Consider the following 17,131-nt stretch of genomic DNA (forward strand, 5'->3'; position numbering starts at 1 on the left):
GGTGAATACTTATCTAACCAAGACATTTCAGTTTTTGTTGTTTCACAATAAAATTTATTTTGCCTCTTCAAAGTGTTGAGTAGGTTGAGTAAATCAAAAGGGAAAAAAAATAACAATTAAGATTTTGGGTTATAACACAACAAACTGTAAAAACGTCCAAGGGGGGTGAATACTTACTATAGACACTGTGTGTGTGTGTGTGTGTGTGTGTGTGTGTGTGTGTGTGTGTGTGTGTGTGTGTGTGTGTGTGTGTGTGTATATATATATATATATATATATATATATATAATATATATATATATATATATATATATATAACAGACTTAACACAACAGCTCTTAAGCCTCTATTAAAGTTCTAGACAGTAAAAAGCAAACAAACCAGATTATGCGCGCACCCTTAGGGATCGCTATGGAAAGCGATCTGTGACAAATAAATGTTGTGCTGCTTTAGAGCGAGCCAGAATCTCATGAGACTGAAAAGTCTCACTTAAATAGTACCCAACTTCCTGAAAATGCTATGTAGTGATCTTTATATAGACTGTATATACTCTATATAATTTGTTGTGACTTCGTTATGTGGAATTTGATAAACTAGAACAAAAAAGGTGAGTTTTTTTCCCCTTCACTTTATAATGGCATTGCCATGTTTGTTTTATCTGAAGTGTTTTGAGTTAAATTTGAGTTTTTGTTTGCGTGTTCAGCTACAAAAAGGCGCAAGTATACCTCATGTTATTACTTTATGAAAACATGTCGATGGCCACTGTTTACTGTGAAGAAACGGCAATGGCAAGGAATGAAACAAATGAAAAAAATAAATAAAATGCATTGTCAACTTTATGTGCTATTTATTTAGGCAATAAACAAAACAACGTTTAACTTGAACTGCTATTTGGCATCCTTTGTTCTGTAGTTAATTCACTGAAGTAAATTAAGTCCTACGCAACTTATTCTTTACTCCTGAGATATGTGTTACATATTGTAAGGTCTTGCTGTAAAAAAAAGGCACACACACAGGGGCCACGGCCACACCGCCTTCTGCTATGCTGTCTCTGCCTGCGTTCAGAGCAATATAACGGCTTTTATTACTTTTTGAAAAACGAACGAACATCTGAACAAATATTTAAATTATGAGCAAATATCCGAACATGAAAATCCTGTTTGCCCTAGCATTAATTATTTAGGGTATTAAGATTTTACTACGTTACAATGTCTAACATATATTTAATAAGCAAACAGGTAAACTAGGAATGGACAATTGAGATACGATTAACTGTGGGCACCTGTCTCAAATATTCTAACAAATTTGAAAGTAGTGGAATCTGGTAGTGTAATACTGTAGTTACTGTCTATGAGCCAAGAGTTTTTCTGTTCAAATCCCATGCTATCCACTGACTCTTTGTATAACCTTCAACACATCACTTAGCCTCTCTGTGCCTCCACCCCAATCAGTAGTAAACAATGGGCAGAAGCACGAGCTTGCCAGAAACCAGATGCAACATCTAAATTCAGGATATCCTGGGGAAATGTCTGGAATCCTTACAAAAAGACGTTTATGGTAATTTAAAGGCACCAGTTACTGTGAATCAAGACTTATAAAAGACAATCTATAAATATAATACTGCATTCCATTAACTACAACTTCCTTACTAACATTAGGAAAGCAAAGGGTTAAAGCAGGACTACAGTAGCTGATCCAGATTCTTTAGAACTTTAATAATAAAAATGTGAACTCTGATAAATTTATATCATCACTTAAACATGCTTAATGAAATCTGACTGTGCGTTCATTTGCACCGCTATAAAAAAAAAGATGAATGCAGAAGTTTCTTATGTGTAGGTACTATGCCCTTCATGCAGAAAACCAGAAATACTATGGAAAGGTTGACCACTTTGACTAGAAAAGGATAGTGACGTCCAAATAAAAGTACATTCATTTTAAAAAGATCCTTTCATTTTTTAGTAGTCTTCTCCTGTCAATGCAGTTTTTATCCAGTAATCACTGTGTCCAAAAAACATTGTTGCAACCAGCAGAGAGACGTTTTTATCTTGCAACACCTGGCGACGGCAATCTGTTCTCTAGTCCACAAACTGAAACTTGGTGTTCGATGTGACTGGAATGTTTATGTTCACCATTTGGCACTGACCAATGTACTGGCAGAGTGATGTGCTTATGATCCAACTGAATTGAATGGATTTGTATTCTTCAATTTGTGGAAATGTGTGGAAATGGTGCCAAATAATGTACTCTAAAGCTTCTAGAGTACCTCTTCTGATGGCTAACAGAACATTTGTTGTGAATCAAACACAATGGGCCCCATTGTGAAGGAGGTTAAATCCCAAATTGCACTTTTTTTTAAATGAAAAAAACAAAACAAAACATTTTTAATAGTATAATACTAGAAAAAACGTGAGCTATAGAATCATAGAACACTGCTTTCAATGTGAAACTAATTCTAAAAAAAGTCGACATTTTCTTTGAAAAAAAAAATCTGCAGGGATGCTTACAAAACACTAAATGCCTTCATTTTTCAGCACCACAGGGTAAAGGCAAGGAGACAACTGTATACATGTCAAAAGTTAATGGAAAAATCCAAACAAATGATAATTTTTAAACAGCAGAGGACAATGCGCTGAATATTGCATATCAATTTCTCACAGAAAGTATCCATGTCAGTATGAGTGACTTGGGAATTCAAGAAAAAAATAAAGAAACAGAGTTCTGTTGAATTAAATGAGCACAGTTTATAATAAAGCCTCTCAGATTTGCATATGACATACAGCAGTAACATACCCAAGTGACTGTGAGGTTTCATAAAAGTATTAAACCTTCTAAATGTGGCATTAGGTAGCACAGTGTATTCACACATCCCTTTTTCTCGACCTGCACAACCACTGCTGCCATGGGATTAGTAACTGTTTTAAATGAGAAATGTATATGGAAATGAATGAATAAATAAATAAATAAATAAATACTTTAAATAAGTTCTGGTGCAAAGCAGCGGTTCGTGGATTCTGTTGTAAAAAATAGGCTGGTCTGAAGGCCCATCTTTGAATAACATGCGCAATGCAACTAGTCTTCAAAATACCTTTTTACAAAAGTAGTTGCACATTTAATATGTCTGTCATTAGAACAGTATTGATCACACCTTTAGAAGTGTCAGTGGAACTGTGTTTTAAACTGTGACAGAGATCAAACGACGCTTGGTGTTAGAGCTCCCTCCCAACCTGAGAAGGTACTAGATAAAGGGAGCAGAGTACCCTGGACTAAAAGGCATGGCACTTTATTCCCGTGGGTAGGTGGAAGTCGGCCAGCTAGAAAAGGGGCTGCACTACGGTACCCGAACTCAGTGACCCGAACAGGAAACGGCGTGGCATCCGCGGACTGGAGGACCGGATGCGCTCGTTAACCAAGGGGTCATGAGCGAGGGTATAAAATAGGTGTGTAGCAAAGTACATGGCTGTAAATGCAAATGGTTGGAGTTAATCTAAAAGGAGAAAGAGTATTGCTGAAAACCATCAGTGTTTGTTTTGTGTTTGTAAAGTGTCGGCTGTAACTGTTGTTTGTCTTTTTATACTATCAGTAACACCGGAGCTGCAGTACAAGCCAGCATTAACCAAGACATCACTTTTCACCCCAACATTTCACGGAGTACTGTAATCACCACTAGCACTTAAATTCACTCACTGTCTTGTGTTTCATGTTTAGTGTGGTTGTCTATAAAACCTGGAGTTTTGGTTGCGGGTCAAAGCCGGGGATTAGAGTTACGAGTAATACACACCGCTGTATCACTCCAGTGTTGTTTATTTACAGGTGTTTGCCTTAGGGCTCTGGACATTGTTATTATAAATAAAACACCCCTGCACCTGAAAGTAATTATCTGTTTATTTTTTTACCTGCACTCACTTGTATCCACTCACCACTTTGCCACAGAAACCCACTTGTCAATATTGTGAGAATTGTATGGCTGTCAAAAAGCATTATGGGCTGTTGCCTTATTATAGCCTTTGATATATGTGTGTGTGTGTGTGTGTGTGTGTGTGTGTGTGTGTGTGTGTGACAGTGTCACATTGTCCAGATCAAAAACGCATGACAGAAGGGTGAAAGCAAAGCAACCTACAAGTGCAACACATTTGTGGGAACTTCTGCAACAGTGTTGGGAAGAACATTCCGAACAATATTTAATTTCCATTGTAGAAAGAATGCCACGAGTGTGTTCGGCTGTTATCTGCAAAAGGTGGCTACTTTGAGGAGTCAAAAATTTAGATTAAATTTTGTTAAACAAAACGATTCTATGATTTATTTTTTTTATCTACAATTGTTTATTTGTTATATGCTTTAATTTCAGAGTACATTGAGACATTAAACTGCGTAAATTTCAATAAAAACTGGAAAAATGGAGGTGTTCTAAAACTTTTGACCGGTAGTGTATATATAGTTTCTTCTGTGGGATCAAACTCCTACATACGTATTGCAAAGTAATGAAAAGAAGTCTATAGCCATGCATCCGTCAGGTTACTTCGTCACAACATGAATATGTACTTAAAACCAACTTCTGTCCCGTCCCGAACCCCAACCCTCCCCCCCAAAAACATTTTCAGGAGTTGCAGCAACGACCATTAGATGAATGCATGACATAAAGTAGAGGGCTTTACTGTCTACAACCCCAGTTTCACAAACCTTATTAATAAGAACCCTGACAAGAGCTATAGGGAGAGTTAAGGGATACCTACTATTGTAACAGGCACATTGGAATCATTTAACATAAGTTTTAACATTCCTGGGTGGCCTGGAATGTTTGGTGCTACATTTTACAACAAAGGACTTGTCAAAACATTGAGAACATCCATCATGAAATGAAGCACTTCAGTTTAAAAGAATCAGTTTCATATTACATCACTTTGAACATGGACTGCCCTTATTCTGCACCAATCTTCCATTATAAAAGTACAGTATATAGTATGATTTGCACTGTTAAATATTTAACTGACCTACATGTTTGTCTGTCTGTCACTATACAAGGTGAACACAGTAACTGTGTTGATTTTGCACCAATCTTCATTTCACCACAACCTTGCGCTTATTATGGGATTTTGAGGAATCTATGTGACTGCACTGGTTATTATTTTTATTTATGTTTGTATTTATTTCTTTAAAATAATACTAAGTGTTCTGGTAAACCTCTCCCTGTATTATAAATCATTTGTAAGCAAGCAGGGCAGCACATAGCTAGACAAGAGCTTTACATTAAAAAGTACACTGTGTACTTAAAACCCACACAGCACACTCTCTTTCAAGATAGCTTCCCTATTAAGAAGTTAATCTTATGAGAAAAAGCTGAGCTTTTTCAAGTGGTTGTGGAAATATCTATGGTAGGGAATCAGCAATAAAACTAAGAAGCTGACTAATAAATTATTTCTTTACTTTAACAGTAATCTATCACTATGAAAATATAGGGCATTGTTTTATTTTTTACACAGAAGCTGTTTTCAAATTGTATGTGCGAGTGGCACTAAATTCTTCACATAAAACACTAATTTTTTTCTATTTCTGAGCTGGTTGAGAGTTTGCCCTTCACTGTAACAGTAAATCAAGGTGTCAACGACCATAAAGTAGAAAATATAACTAGTCATTTTCAGTATAAAGCCGTCTTTTCAAGTCTTTAAAACATGAATTGAGAAGCCAACACAATGACAGTCTGGAATTATCTGGAAACAATGCAATATGTCTCAGAAACATGTACCCATAAATACAGTTGATACCATATTTTATGAATAGTAAAGGGCCAACACTGACACATTCTTTTTCTTGGCCTTATCTGCTAATTTCTTTCTTTTTTTTTTTTTTTTTTTTTTTTAAACTTTATCCTGTGTAAAATATTGGAAATATCTGTGGTTGAATTCCCTACATGTTCTTCAATGTTTTCTTGTAAGTGTATATTATTTGTCTTTATAACAGTACAATCCTTTAAGAGATAATCTCTCAAATTTAGTCACAATGGGGTCTAATCATAAAGGGTTAACACCTGCCTGAATAAGAAAACAGGAGTACATGATCGGATTTCGTCCACAGCTGCCTATTTAACAGCAGTTGTTATTCAAAACAGATCATTCAGATGTGTCGTTAAGCCCCAACGATTTTCATCTATGAATGCATGTTTTTAACGAATTGAATGAAAGGTTAATGATTACCTTATTAGCATAAAGCTTTCATCAGTCTTTAGCGTCAACCTGCTACTCAGAAGAGTGAATGACAGCAAAATGTTGTCGATAACTAGAAGTTATTGAACGCTTTCTACAGTCAAGTCTAAACTAACGACAGCCTTAGACAATTTTTTAAAAGACATATTTTATTACTACACTTGCTCTGTTATACAGGTTTGACATAACTGTGATTAACACTGCCTATTTTGGGGGGAAAAAAACAAAAAAAACACATCTGTAGCTTTTTATAAAAGAAAATGTTTAATAATATAAATAAATACTTACACAACATTTTCTCTGGCCTAATCATTTTGAAACAATGATGTGAAGTGGCGAGCAAGTGAGAGATTCAGAATAGACAGTTTATTATTATTATTTATTATTATTATTATTATTATTATTATTATTATTATTATTTATTTGCCGTGATCCGTGGGTGACAGCGGTCCTTTTCTTTTAATTTATTTTACATGTGTTCACAATAAACAGTTTGGACGAATACTGCCTGTGTGAACCTGTTTACTTTCATGGAGCATTACAATATACAGTATACCAGTGCTGCTGATGCAGTCGGTGGGAAATTTGGGCTAGCTTGGTAATGCAAAAAACACTGGATGACTGAGCCTCAGTGCGCCTTTTTTTTTTTTTTTTTCGCGCACCACAAAACAATCCATTTTGTGTACAGTGTGAAATACAGTGTGAAAATTTCACAGATTCATAAACATAAACTCGACCGACTGATTCCATGCTTTAAGCGGGGTATAATAATAATAATACGTTGAGAATTTGTAAGATTAACATTTAAAGTTTTCAATTATTATTATTATTATTATTATTATTATTATTATTACAGTCCTGCAGTTCTACAGTTCAAACGTCCTGCTACAGTGTTTTTTTTTTTTTTGGGAGGGGGGGGGTTTGGTCCTGCAGTTAAGAATGGAAATTTTATGTGTGCATATGGAAAATGTGTTTACCAGCATTGCCAAACAAAATGAAAATACAACGTGACGTTGATGGCAGACGTGACAGGGGCATCAGAAACAGGTTTTGCAGACTGCCCGTGACTGGCGGCTGCAGACTCAGGTTTTGTTAGTAGGCTACTGTCAGTGGATTCCGTTTTTCTGTTTGCAACAACTACCGACACCACCCAGGAAACATTAATAATGATGATGATGTCATCGAAAAGAGGCAGAGTTTCATTCTTGAACGACTACACCCATTCATAAAATGCTTTGCGAAAGTCACCTGTTTGCTCAGATCATTTTATGAATAGCAATATTGACGACTTTTTTTTTTTAAACTAAATTTGTTTTATTACAGCAGTCGGCAAGTACTCTTATGTATCAAGATCTGAAAGGACTGAAAAAAGTGTGCCTACATTCTTTGGAACACCAACAACTATGCACTATAGACCTTGATATACATGGGTCTTGTCTTTTTTTAAATAATAAAGTGTTTTAATACAGTATTATACACTTTGGATATGACTGGACACATGGAAGTAAACAGAAATGGTTGAGAATGTGTCAGGTCAGGATTTTAATGTATGTGACCTTCTTCAAAACAGTAACTGAAAACAAAGCATCGAGTGCATCCAGGAAACATTTAACGTTGCCCCTCTGCACAGCTATTTATCCTCATTAAATTAACTTTCCCAAACAGACATTTTTCAATTATGTCTCTCTAACAGCTGGAAATATTTTAATATCATCTATGGGTTATATAGTCCTCTCTTATTTTTCATTAGAAGGCTGCTGAGCGTCATTATATACCCTGACAGCATCATAGACTCTTAAGTAAATCATTTTACAGTTTTCTGATTTAATAACATTTATTAATCACCAGTGTGCTCTGAACTATGCTTCAAGAAATCTACACATGGAAAGCTATAAATAAATAAATAAATAGACAAATAAATTAAACACACAGATAACATTTTCCCTCCTAAAGTGTACAACCAGTTTGTTGAGTTTTGTAGAAGTTTAGGCTACTTTTTTTAGGGGGGTGGGGAAGGGTATCCAGTGCATAAAAATATTTGGCATCTTTTGAGATGCGATGTATATGTTATATTGAGATCCTGTGTTCTGCCTGTTTAAGATACCCTGTACCACTGAAATTTTCACAACAGAAGAGTATATTCCCCATATATTTTGTTTAACAGAACAGTTAAAGCCTGTATGTATTGCATAATGTTACTAGAACAAAAATACATTCTCTGACCACGATAGCGATCTTTGCTTTGTCTACTTAAATATTCTGTTCATCCATCTATCCCTCTGTCTTAAAAAATGGAAATGCAAATTACCTACCTCTAGTCCCGAAACATGAATGTAATGTTTACATGACACATCCCCAACAGAGAAAATTAACAAAACAATTATTTGATAGCCAGAGGCTTACATGATTACATGATGATATAAGCAAACAGAATTTAAGCAGCCAGGTGTTTCACAAATGGTATACTTATTGTGCCATGAAAAACACAGGCTAGAAAACGACTGGATTCGGATGTTATTGAAATAAGAAAAATGTATTTTATGATATATTTTCAATGCTTCTTAAGATGTCATCAAGCTATTAATTCAGTTAGTGACACTGACTAATAACTGAAATAATTAAAGTATGCCAACTGAGGTAGCATCTTTTGCCATAGTAATTTGTTACTAAGAGATTTACATTATTTATCCAAAAATAAACTTTTTGGGTACTTGTGACAAAGTTCGGTGAGTGGAGAATGGGATTGGAGACGGAGGAAATAAGAAGTATAATAATAATAACGTATAGTAAAATATATCTGCTCACCGTATGTTTTGTTTAGTATTAGTCCGTTGTGTTTGTCTGTTTATTTTGGCTACCAGTGCCGTGTCCTGTTTCTGTTTTTGTAATTGTTACAAACCTTTTATTTTCTGCCTGTTCATTATTAAACTGTGCATCAGCGCCTTCACCATTTCAACAGCTGTGTGCGGAGTCAGTTCCTGTTTCTGGTCTGTCGTCACCCACTTCGGCCGTCCTTGTGACACGTGGTGTCATACATGGGATTAACAACGCCTCCTAGACTAAGACCAGGGCAGGGACTGTAGTTTTGGAAAAAAATAAAATTAAAAAAAAAAAAAACATGGAAGGCTGGGACTGGAGAGATGGCTGCCAGGACCTAGAGGAGTTCCTCGGTGGTCTGGAGGACCAGGGCTGGTGCCTTGCCTGTGGGGAGTTCGGGCACCCGGTGGTGCGCTGCCCCTACCAGGAAGGAGAGGAGGAACTGCCACAGGAGAAGGAGGTGAGGAGGTGGCAGAGAAGGGGAAAGGGGAAGAGGAAGGCAGAGGTCCCACCGCTGTCTCCAGAGCTGCACCAGTCTCCTGCAAGGGAGGAAGAGCCGCAACAGTCCCCTGCAAGTGAGGGAGAGCCGCACCAGTCCCCTCTAACAAGGAGGAGACTACACGCCACTAACACCTCCACCGGCAGGCGCAGAGCAGCAGGAGCTGCCTCTGCCTCCGCCACCTCCATCGGCAGGAGCAGAGCAGCAGGAGCTGCCTCTGCCTCCTCCACCAGCAGAGGGTGAATGCCTGCTGGGTCCCTGTCCCCCAGCAGAGGGTGAATACCTGCTGGGTCCCCGTCCCCCAGCAGAGGGTGAATACCTGCTGGGTCCCCGTCCCCCAGCAGAGGGTGAATGCCTGCTGGGTCCCCGTCCACCAGCAGAGGGTGAATGCCTGCTGGGTCCCCGTCCACCAGCAGAGGGTGAATACCTGCTGGTATCACTTCCCCCACCATCACGAGGAGAGGAGCTGGAGCTTCCTCTGCCTCCACCTCCATCAGGGGGAGAGGAGCAGGAGCTTCCTCTCTCTGCACCAGAAGGACCAGGACTAGATGCTGGCCGTCCTCAGCAGTGGCTGCTGAGGGAAGCACAGGGAAGAACTTCCCGGCTGCAGTGGCCAAAAAGAGGGCCAACACCCGCACCCCAGCTTGTCCTGACTCCCTGCCTCGCTTCGCCCAAGGATGCCAGCCTCGCTTCGCCCATGGATGCCTGCCACGCTTCGCCCAAGGATGCCTGCCACACATCGCCTAAGGATGCCTCCGCATTGCCTGGGGTTGCCCGCCGCTCCGCATCGCCTGGGGCTGCCCATTGCTCCGCATCACAGCTGGAAGTACTGTGGCCGGAACCCCACCAAGGGGAGCTGCCAGCCACAAAAAAGGGGGAGGAGGTCTGGAGACAACGAAACCCAGCAGCAGTTTCGCTACCGGAGATCGGGGGGAAGGTCAGGAGACCTGCTCCCACTGCAGCAGTTTCGCTACCGGAGATCGTGGGGGAGGTCCAGAGACCTGCTCCCAGTGCAGCTTCTTCGCTGCCGGAGATCGTGGGGGAGGTCAGGAGACCTGCTCCCACTGCAGTTTCTTCCCTGCTGGAAGAACAGTGGTCGAAGCCCCACCAAGGGGAGCTGCCAGCTCCGAAGAAGGGGGGAGGTCAGGAGACCACCCCCCAAGCAGCCTTTCCACTGCCAGGACTACCCTGGCAGGAGTATACCACCCCGTTGTCAGCATTGGTGCTGACAGCCTTACGACCTGTGGGCCCCTGGAAGCCTCTGGTCCTGGCCAAGGACTTTGTGCGAGACTTTTGGGCTTTTAAGGGGGGAGGTGGCCATTGACCATGTGTGCTTTGCATGGGGGGGGGGGTATATGTGACAAAGTGCCCGTCCCTGTGTATATTATCTGTTATGTGTTGCGTGTGGTGTGTTTAAATGTTGGTGTATAGTCACTGGTACACAGGATATAAATGGGTCTGTGTAACACGAGTGTTTAAAATGTATATGTGTATTTAGGCATGAGGATTGCACAGCACTTCACGTGCAAGTAAAATGTAATAATATGTGAGCGCGGGGAATTGCACTTTATTAATTCATGTGCTGGGATTCAAGTGAATAATTAATTAGTAATTGAATCCCAGCACAACAGTATATATAGATGCACGTTTTCACATACTCGCGGTTGGGTGTTCGGTGAGTGGAGAACGGGATTGGAGACGGAGGAAATAAGAAGTATAACAATAATAATAACGTATAGTAAAATATATCTGCTCACCGCATTTTTTGTTTAGTATTAGTCCGTTGTGTTTGTCTGTTTATTTTGGCTACCAGTGCCGTGTCCTGTTTCTGTTTTTGTATTGTTACAAACCTTTTATTTTCTGCCTGTTCATTATTAAACTGCGCATCAGCGCCTTCACCATTTCAACAGCTGTGTGCGGAGTCAGTTCCTGTTTCTGGTCTGTCGTCACCCACTTCGGCCGTCCTTGTGACAGTACTGTATGAAGTTATTCAAGCCATACATGGACAAGGAAATAAATATCAAGTATATCCTCAAAATCCAGTCTCAGCTCCCCCACAGATCTGACTTCCTGTCCCTTCCCCCAATTAAGATAACAGTAATGTAAGTGATGAGTATGCCTCCTTTCTTCAAACCTCCTGACAACACAAATACAAACCTACACAAATCTTATTAGTTTTTTTTTTTTCAGTTTGCTTTTACTGTATACTATTTTTGCAGCTGGCTTATCATTTTAGCTGTCAAACCCACATGAATACACTGGGAGGTGTAGTTTAGGCTTTTTCCTGCCAATCTTTTTATTTATATATTAATAATATATATAATATATAATATATATATATATACACACACACACACACACACACACTGCACTGTATAAACACCACTCAAATCTTTAAAGTCCAATCCCATTAATACTGCTGCTTACCTCACTCATGTCCGACGAAGAATCGTTCCCATATTTCATAGCAACTCCTGAGTTCATGATTCCAGCTTTCGGAAGGAATTAGTTTCCAAAAATCAGAAGAGGAGAAGATTTAAGGAAGGAAAGGGGAAAAAAAAGAAACCAGTCACCACTACTTCCAGCTGCTCTCAGCTTCCACTTCTATCCACATTCCACTGCAGCGAACCATTTTTCCAAAGCCTCCCCCATTTGCCTCCTAAACCTCCCCAAAACAAATAAAGCCTTCAATGATGTATAGCCTCCAGCATTGGTCCAGCAGATTTTTATTGCATAAGCAAAGAAGCTGCTGAACTGAACCTCATTAGCACCACAGCACAAGAAACAGCAGCTGCAGCTCTCAGTATGTTGTGGCTGGCTTAGGGAAACTGCTCAAGTCCACAAGAACAAGTCGGAGCCTCTCTGTACCTCCCCTTTAGTTTGTGCAACCTTTTTTCTGTTTCCAACGTGCTGGCTGTCTTTAAAAGGCACCTCCCAAAAGGCGCTCAGTTGTATGGTAAACTATTCAGCAAGCCTTGCATTTGTGCAGTGTTATCAGTAACCTTTCCAGCTGAGATGGTTCCAGACTGATGGAGATTTATTCTCTTTTGCTGAAGTTTCTGTCTCTCTCTCTCTCTCACACTCAGCCCGTCTGGAGTTTGGAGGTGGTTTATGATCAAACACAGCTGTCCCGCAGCTGGCTCGAAGGTGCACAGAACGGGCGGTACCATCCAACCAGTGGTATGTTACTCAGAGTTAATTTTAGCATGCCAAACAATTAGAATACACCCCACCACCAACTTGTACCGTATTCTCTGTACGTTCTGAAGGGAGTTGTTGATTTTTAAAATGCTGCAAATGGCATAATTCCATCCCAATTTTGCCTAAAAAGGGTATAAATCTGTCCTTGCAGTGTGGTTTTCTTAATTAAATTCATATTATTTGCATTTTAAAAGCAGACATTTTGTTTACAAACTAGAACTTTTTATTTTATTAAATCTGTAATAAATAAATGTAGATGTAACAAAAGGCTGGGATATTCATAAATTCACCCTCATACTTTTTACAGGACCCATAAATACTGAACAAAACTGTACAAAACTAGTCTAATTAATATTTAATTAATAAAGTTTTCTGAGTTTGTTTTCTATTTCTCTCCCCTCGGTTTGCTTTTTGCTAACAGGAAAGTATAAACCTCATTTGGCATTAGTCAGTAGGTGTGTGTCTGCATGCGAGAACTTGTATGCAAGCAGTTCTTCAAAACAAGCAATTAAGGTAGTTGTTTCTCGTTTTAAAATATGCAGTTTTAAAAAAGAACAGGCAGTCTTAATTGCAGATTCATATCACAGTATTTAAATGTGTGCTGTATTCCACTGAGATATTGAAATTGGTCCAGTACATAGTAGTGTGCACTTGTTTATCCTGATCTACTTATGACTGTATACTAGAGTAGTAACTTTGTAGCCTTTATATTTGAGTATGTTTGCACTGTATTAAACATATTAAAACATATTTTTAGTGTTCAATTGGTATTAAAGCAACAACAATTACCCTGTACTTCAGTCATCCTTTGATAACTGACACTACATCTAGGTTATGCAGCACCTTTCTTCTCATAATATCCCGGGGCAAAATAACGTTGTATACTAGAAACAAACTTCACAACAAAATGAGCAGTCATATGCATAATTGCAGCAGGCAGCAAATTATTTTACACTCAAACAACAGATTTTGTAGAATAGTCCAGTACTACATGTTGGACTTCCCAACACCTACTCAAAGCACATTGTTAGTAATTTCACAACAAGGTTAGTCTGAGCTCCCCATTCATATCAATCAACGAACCCTTAGCTTAGTTTCATTATTTCATAGCACCAAATCTTGTTGTTGAAAAACATTAATACAAAATACTGACCTTGCAATAATTACATTCATTATAGCCTTTTTGAAAATGAATGGATTACATTAAGAATCGTTTACCAGACACCTTTTTTATGAAGTTCATATTACAGCGATTGTGATTGTCGAAATACTGAGTAACCATATATTAACTCACATAGTTTAAAAAACATATTTAATGCTAATGAGGAGAGAGTCATTTTGGATTTATACTTTATAGTCTATGGAACCACAAAGACTTAATGAAACATTAGATCTCAATCCATATCTCTAAAAACGTTAAATGTTTTTTTTTTTTTTTTTAATTAGATATTTAATCTTTGTATGCCAGCATGAATCTTTAGGTGGCTGGAGTTGATAATCACATTCCAATGTCTGCCAATGTCTTCCAGTCTTTACTATTGAAGAACTGTGTAAGTTATCTATCTAAAATGATCTGTAACATATAGAAGAACATGATGCTATATTTCAAAGTGTTTTAATATATTAGTGTTTCAGTATATTGTATAATTACACTATGTATTGATTAACAATTGCTTCTAAAAAATAAATTCAATAAATTAATGCTTGGGCAGGTGAAAATTGTCAGCTGTTACTTTAAATAAGGTATATGGCTATTATCCAATTACTAGTTTAATTATTGGATTGACTGGTGTCCTTTATATATAATAAAGCTGCAACACCTGGTGAATACACACTGTGTCGAAATGCGTTGTGTTTGTTTTTAGTTTTGTTTCAATAATACTAAAAGTTTTTTAAATAAAATGCAGAGGAATCTGATGTATAATATTAGCAGTCAAGTCGTCTCTACGAGTGTCTTCGAGCAGCGTATGCATGGTTAATTTGTCACTGCTGTTAGTGGGAGCATATTGGCACAACTTTAGCACAGCACATTACTGAATATATATATATATATATATATATATTAAAAAAAAAAAAAAAAAAACAGAAAACAGAGATGACCAGCAGAACGCTCCAGTTAGACCTGTTGTAAACCCAGATGGCCATGATTAGGTAAGCAAATTGAAACATTTCTAATACTATAAAATCTTACAAAGTCATTGTAAAACACCCTTTTAATGCAATGTGTGCATAATTAGTAGTACGTTCTTATGATGCATTCTATATGAAATATTGGCATAGCCCAGCCTTAATTACCATAAAATGACACCTACTGGTGCAGAACTTAGAAGTTTGTTGTAAACTCTTGCCAAAATAAAAAAGGCCCGTGTCAAGGGATTCTTTGTCTGGCATAATAGCACGATTTTCATTATAAATGTAGCCATTGTCACCCGTACCTTTTAAACACTAAAACATACATTAACACTTAAAAGCAACCTAGCAATAAAATAAGACAAACGTTTTAACAAGAAGTCTTCAGTGAATAAACCAATACAGTATCCACCAGCAAGTCAGCTTTAGTCTCCCTGAGCATTAAATCAGCAGTAACTAGTTTTATTTTTCATGCGAGTATCTCTCCACTACAAACTGGGCTGACACTAACAAGGCTTAATTCATACTGTAGCAGGCCCAGAAAAGCCATGACTTTACATTCCACTACCAGCTTGATTCGATGGAGAGCAAGGACGTCAAGAAAAATGGCTTCATATTCAATTGATTAACCACTGATCCACCAAAACATATCAATTTTTAGAGTAGTTGTTACTGTAACATTTAAGTAAAGAGAACATTTAGGGCACTTCCCCCCCACAGACATAGCACAAATATTTAAAGCAGTGTTGATAATTATAAACTCCAGGCACTGTATATTTACAAAATTACAAATAAAAACATATTCATTTGAAAACTGACAGCTTCGTGTCAATAAAATGTTGCCCCATAGTTTTAATTAAAATCATTCTTCACTTACTGGGACAAATCAAGATATAACGTAACCAATACGCTGTATATCTTAAAATGCATTTTACCAGTTTAAGGCAAAGATCTACATTTAATTTAAAGAATATTACTTCACTGACATTCACTTTGAAGTTACTATTAGGCATATGAGAACATAAAAATGGAAAGAGTCATTCTATAATATTTATTAATTGAAGCAATGTTTGCCTGAAAAACTTGTATGTCTTTATGAGAGAGACAGAATGATTTTTGGTGATAAATCTCTCTCGCGACCTGTGAGGGTGCTGTGTAAAGGGAACAGAGTGCCCTGGACTGGATAGCCAGACAATTAATTCCCAATTAATGGGTTAGAAGGAAGGCGGTCATTTAGAAAGGGGGTGGAGCTATGATACACTAAATCATCAACCCAGAAGGGAAACGATGTGGCGGCCGCGGACTGGAGGAGCGGTTGCACTTGTTTAACCAAGGGCTCATGTTTGACGGTACAAAAGGGGGCGTAGCGAAGTGAAGGAGAACCTGTGTTATCGTGTTTTGTTTGTTTTTGTTGTGTCTAAATACTGTTTTGTTATTCGGAGGCTAAAAATGACCCGGAGGTTTTGCCAAAGGCCAGCACTTACCCGGACCTCACTGTACCAGTTCTTCACAAATAAACTGTATTTATACTACGAGCACCTTATCACTCACTGTGTTTGTGTTTTGTGTTACATGTGGATGTTTAGGAACAGGACTATGATTACGGGACCAGTCTGTGGATTAAAATAGAGCAATACACGCTACTGTATTGCTTGTTATTATTATTTACTGTCTTTGTGTCATCAGACCATTGGAATACAAATAAAATATCACTGCACCTGGATTATATTGGTCTGTCTGTTTATTGATCACTGCTGCATTCCTGCACCTGCACACTGTTAACCACTTTGCCACAGTCTTTGAAAAAATAAATTAAATACAAGTTACTGAGAGGGGATTGAAAATGTAATTCCCAATTGTACTGTTCCAGTGTTAAACCAACAACACTGAAGAAATGAAAGTACAGAATTTCCTTTTGATTATCCAAACTTTTGGTTTTACGGACACATCCGATATACAAACAGGCCCCTGTTATATTGTTTTTAATGCTTTTCTGTCTTTTGTTATCAGAAAAAAGACATACATATATAAATAAATAAATAAACTGCCCTCAGTCTCAGGTATAGCACAGTATATGCAAACGCCATATTAACATTTCAGCAGTAATAACGTGATTATCCCAATTTGTATAGATGGTGTTTTTAATGTATTTATAATAGCAAGTGTCAAAACATTAAAAAGTTAATGAAACCTTTGCACATTTCCATCTTAGACAAGTAAATTAGCTTTATTTTTAGTATAAGACAATGTAACTATTAAAATAACTCACTTATTGTTGTGTATA

The 17,131-nt window shown here is 38.0% G+C and overlaps 1 protein-coding gene across 3 annotated transcripts in view; it reads right to left on the bottom strand.

The window, feature by feature from the left end:
* The window catches only part of LOC121315149 (colorectal mutant cancer protein-like), a 146,689-nt gene that overhangs the window by 87,359 nt on the left and 42,199 nt on the right, over positions 1–17,131 (bottom strand). The window contains exon 1 of one of the 3 annotated variants that reach the window (XM_041249142.1): positions 11,944–12,591. The exons of the other annotated variants lie outside the window; for them this stretch is intronic. Within the exon in view, the coding sequence (XP_041105076.1) occupies positions 11,944–12,000 (57 nt within the window). The 5' untranslated portion in view covers positions 12,001–12,591. Of the gene's footprint in view, positions 1–11,943; positions 12,592–17,131 lie in introns of those variants that run through there. 3 annotated transcript variants of the gene reach the window in all.

The sequence above is a fragment of the Polyodon spathula genome, chromosome 1 (assembly GCF_017654505.1).
Source record: "Polyodon spathula isolate WHYD16114869_AA chromosome 1, ASM1765450v1, whole genome shotgun sequence".
Taxonomy (NCBI): Eukaryota; Metazoa; Chordata; class Actinopteri; order Acipenseriformes; family Polyodontidae; genus Polyodon; species Polyodon spathula.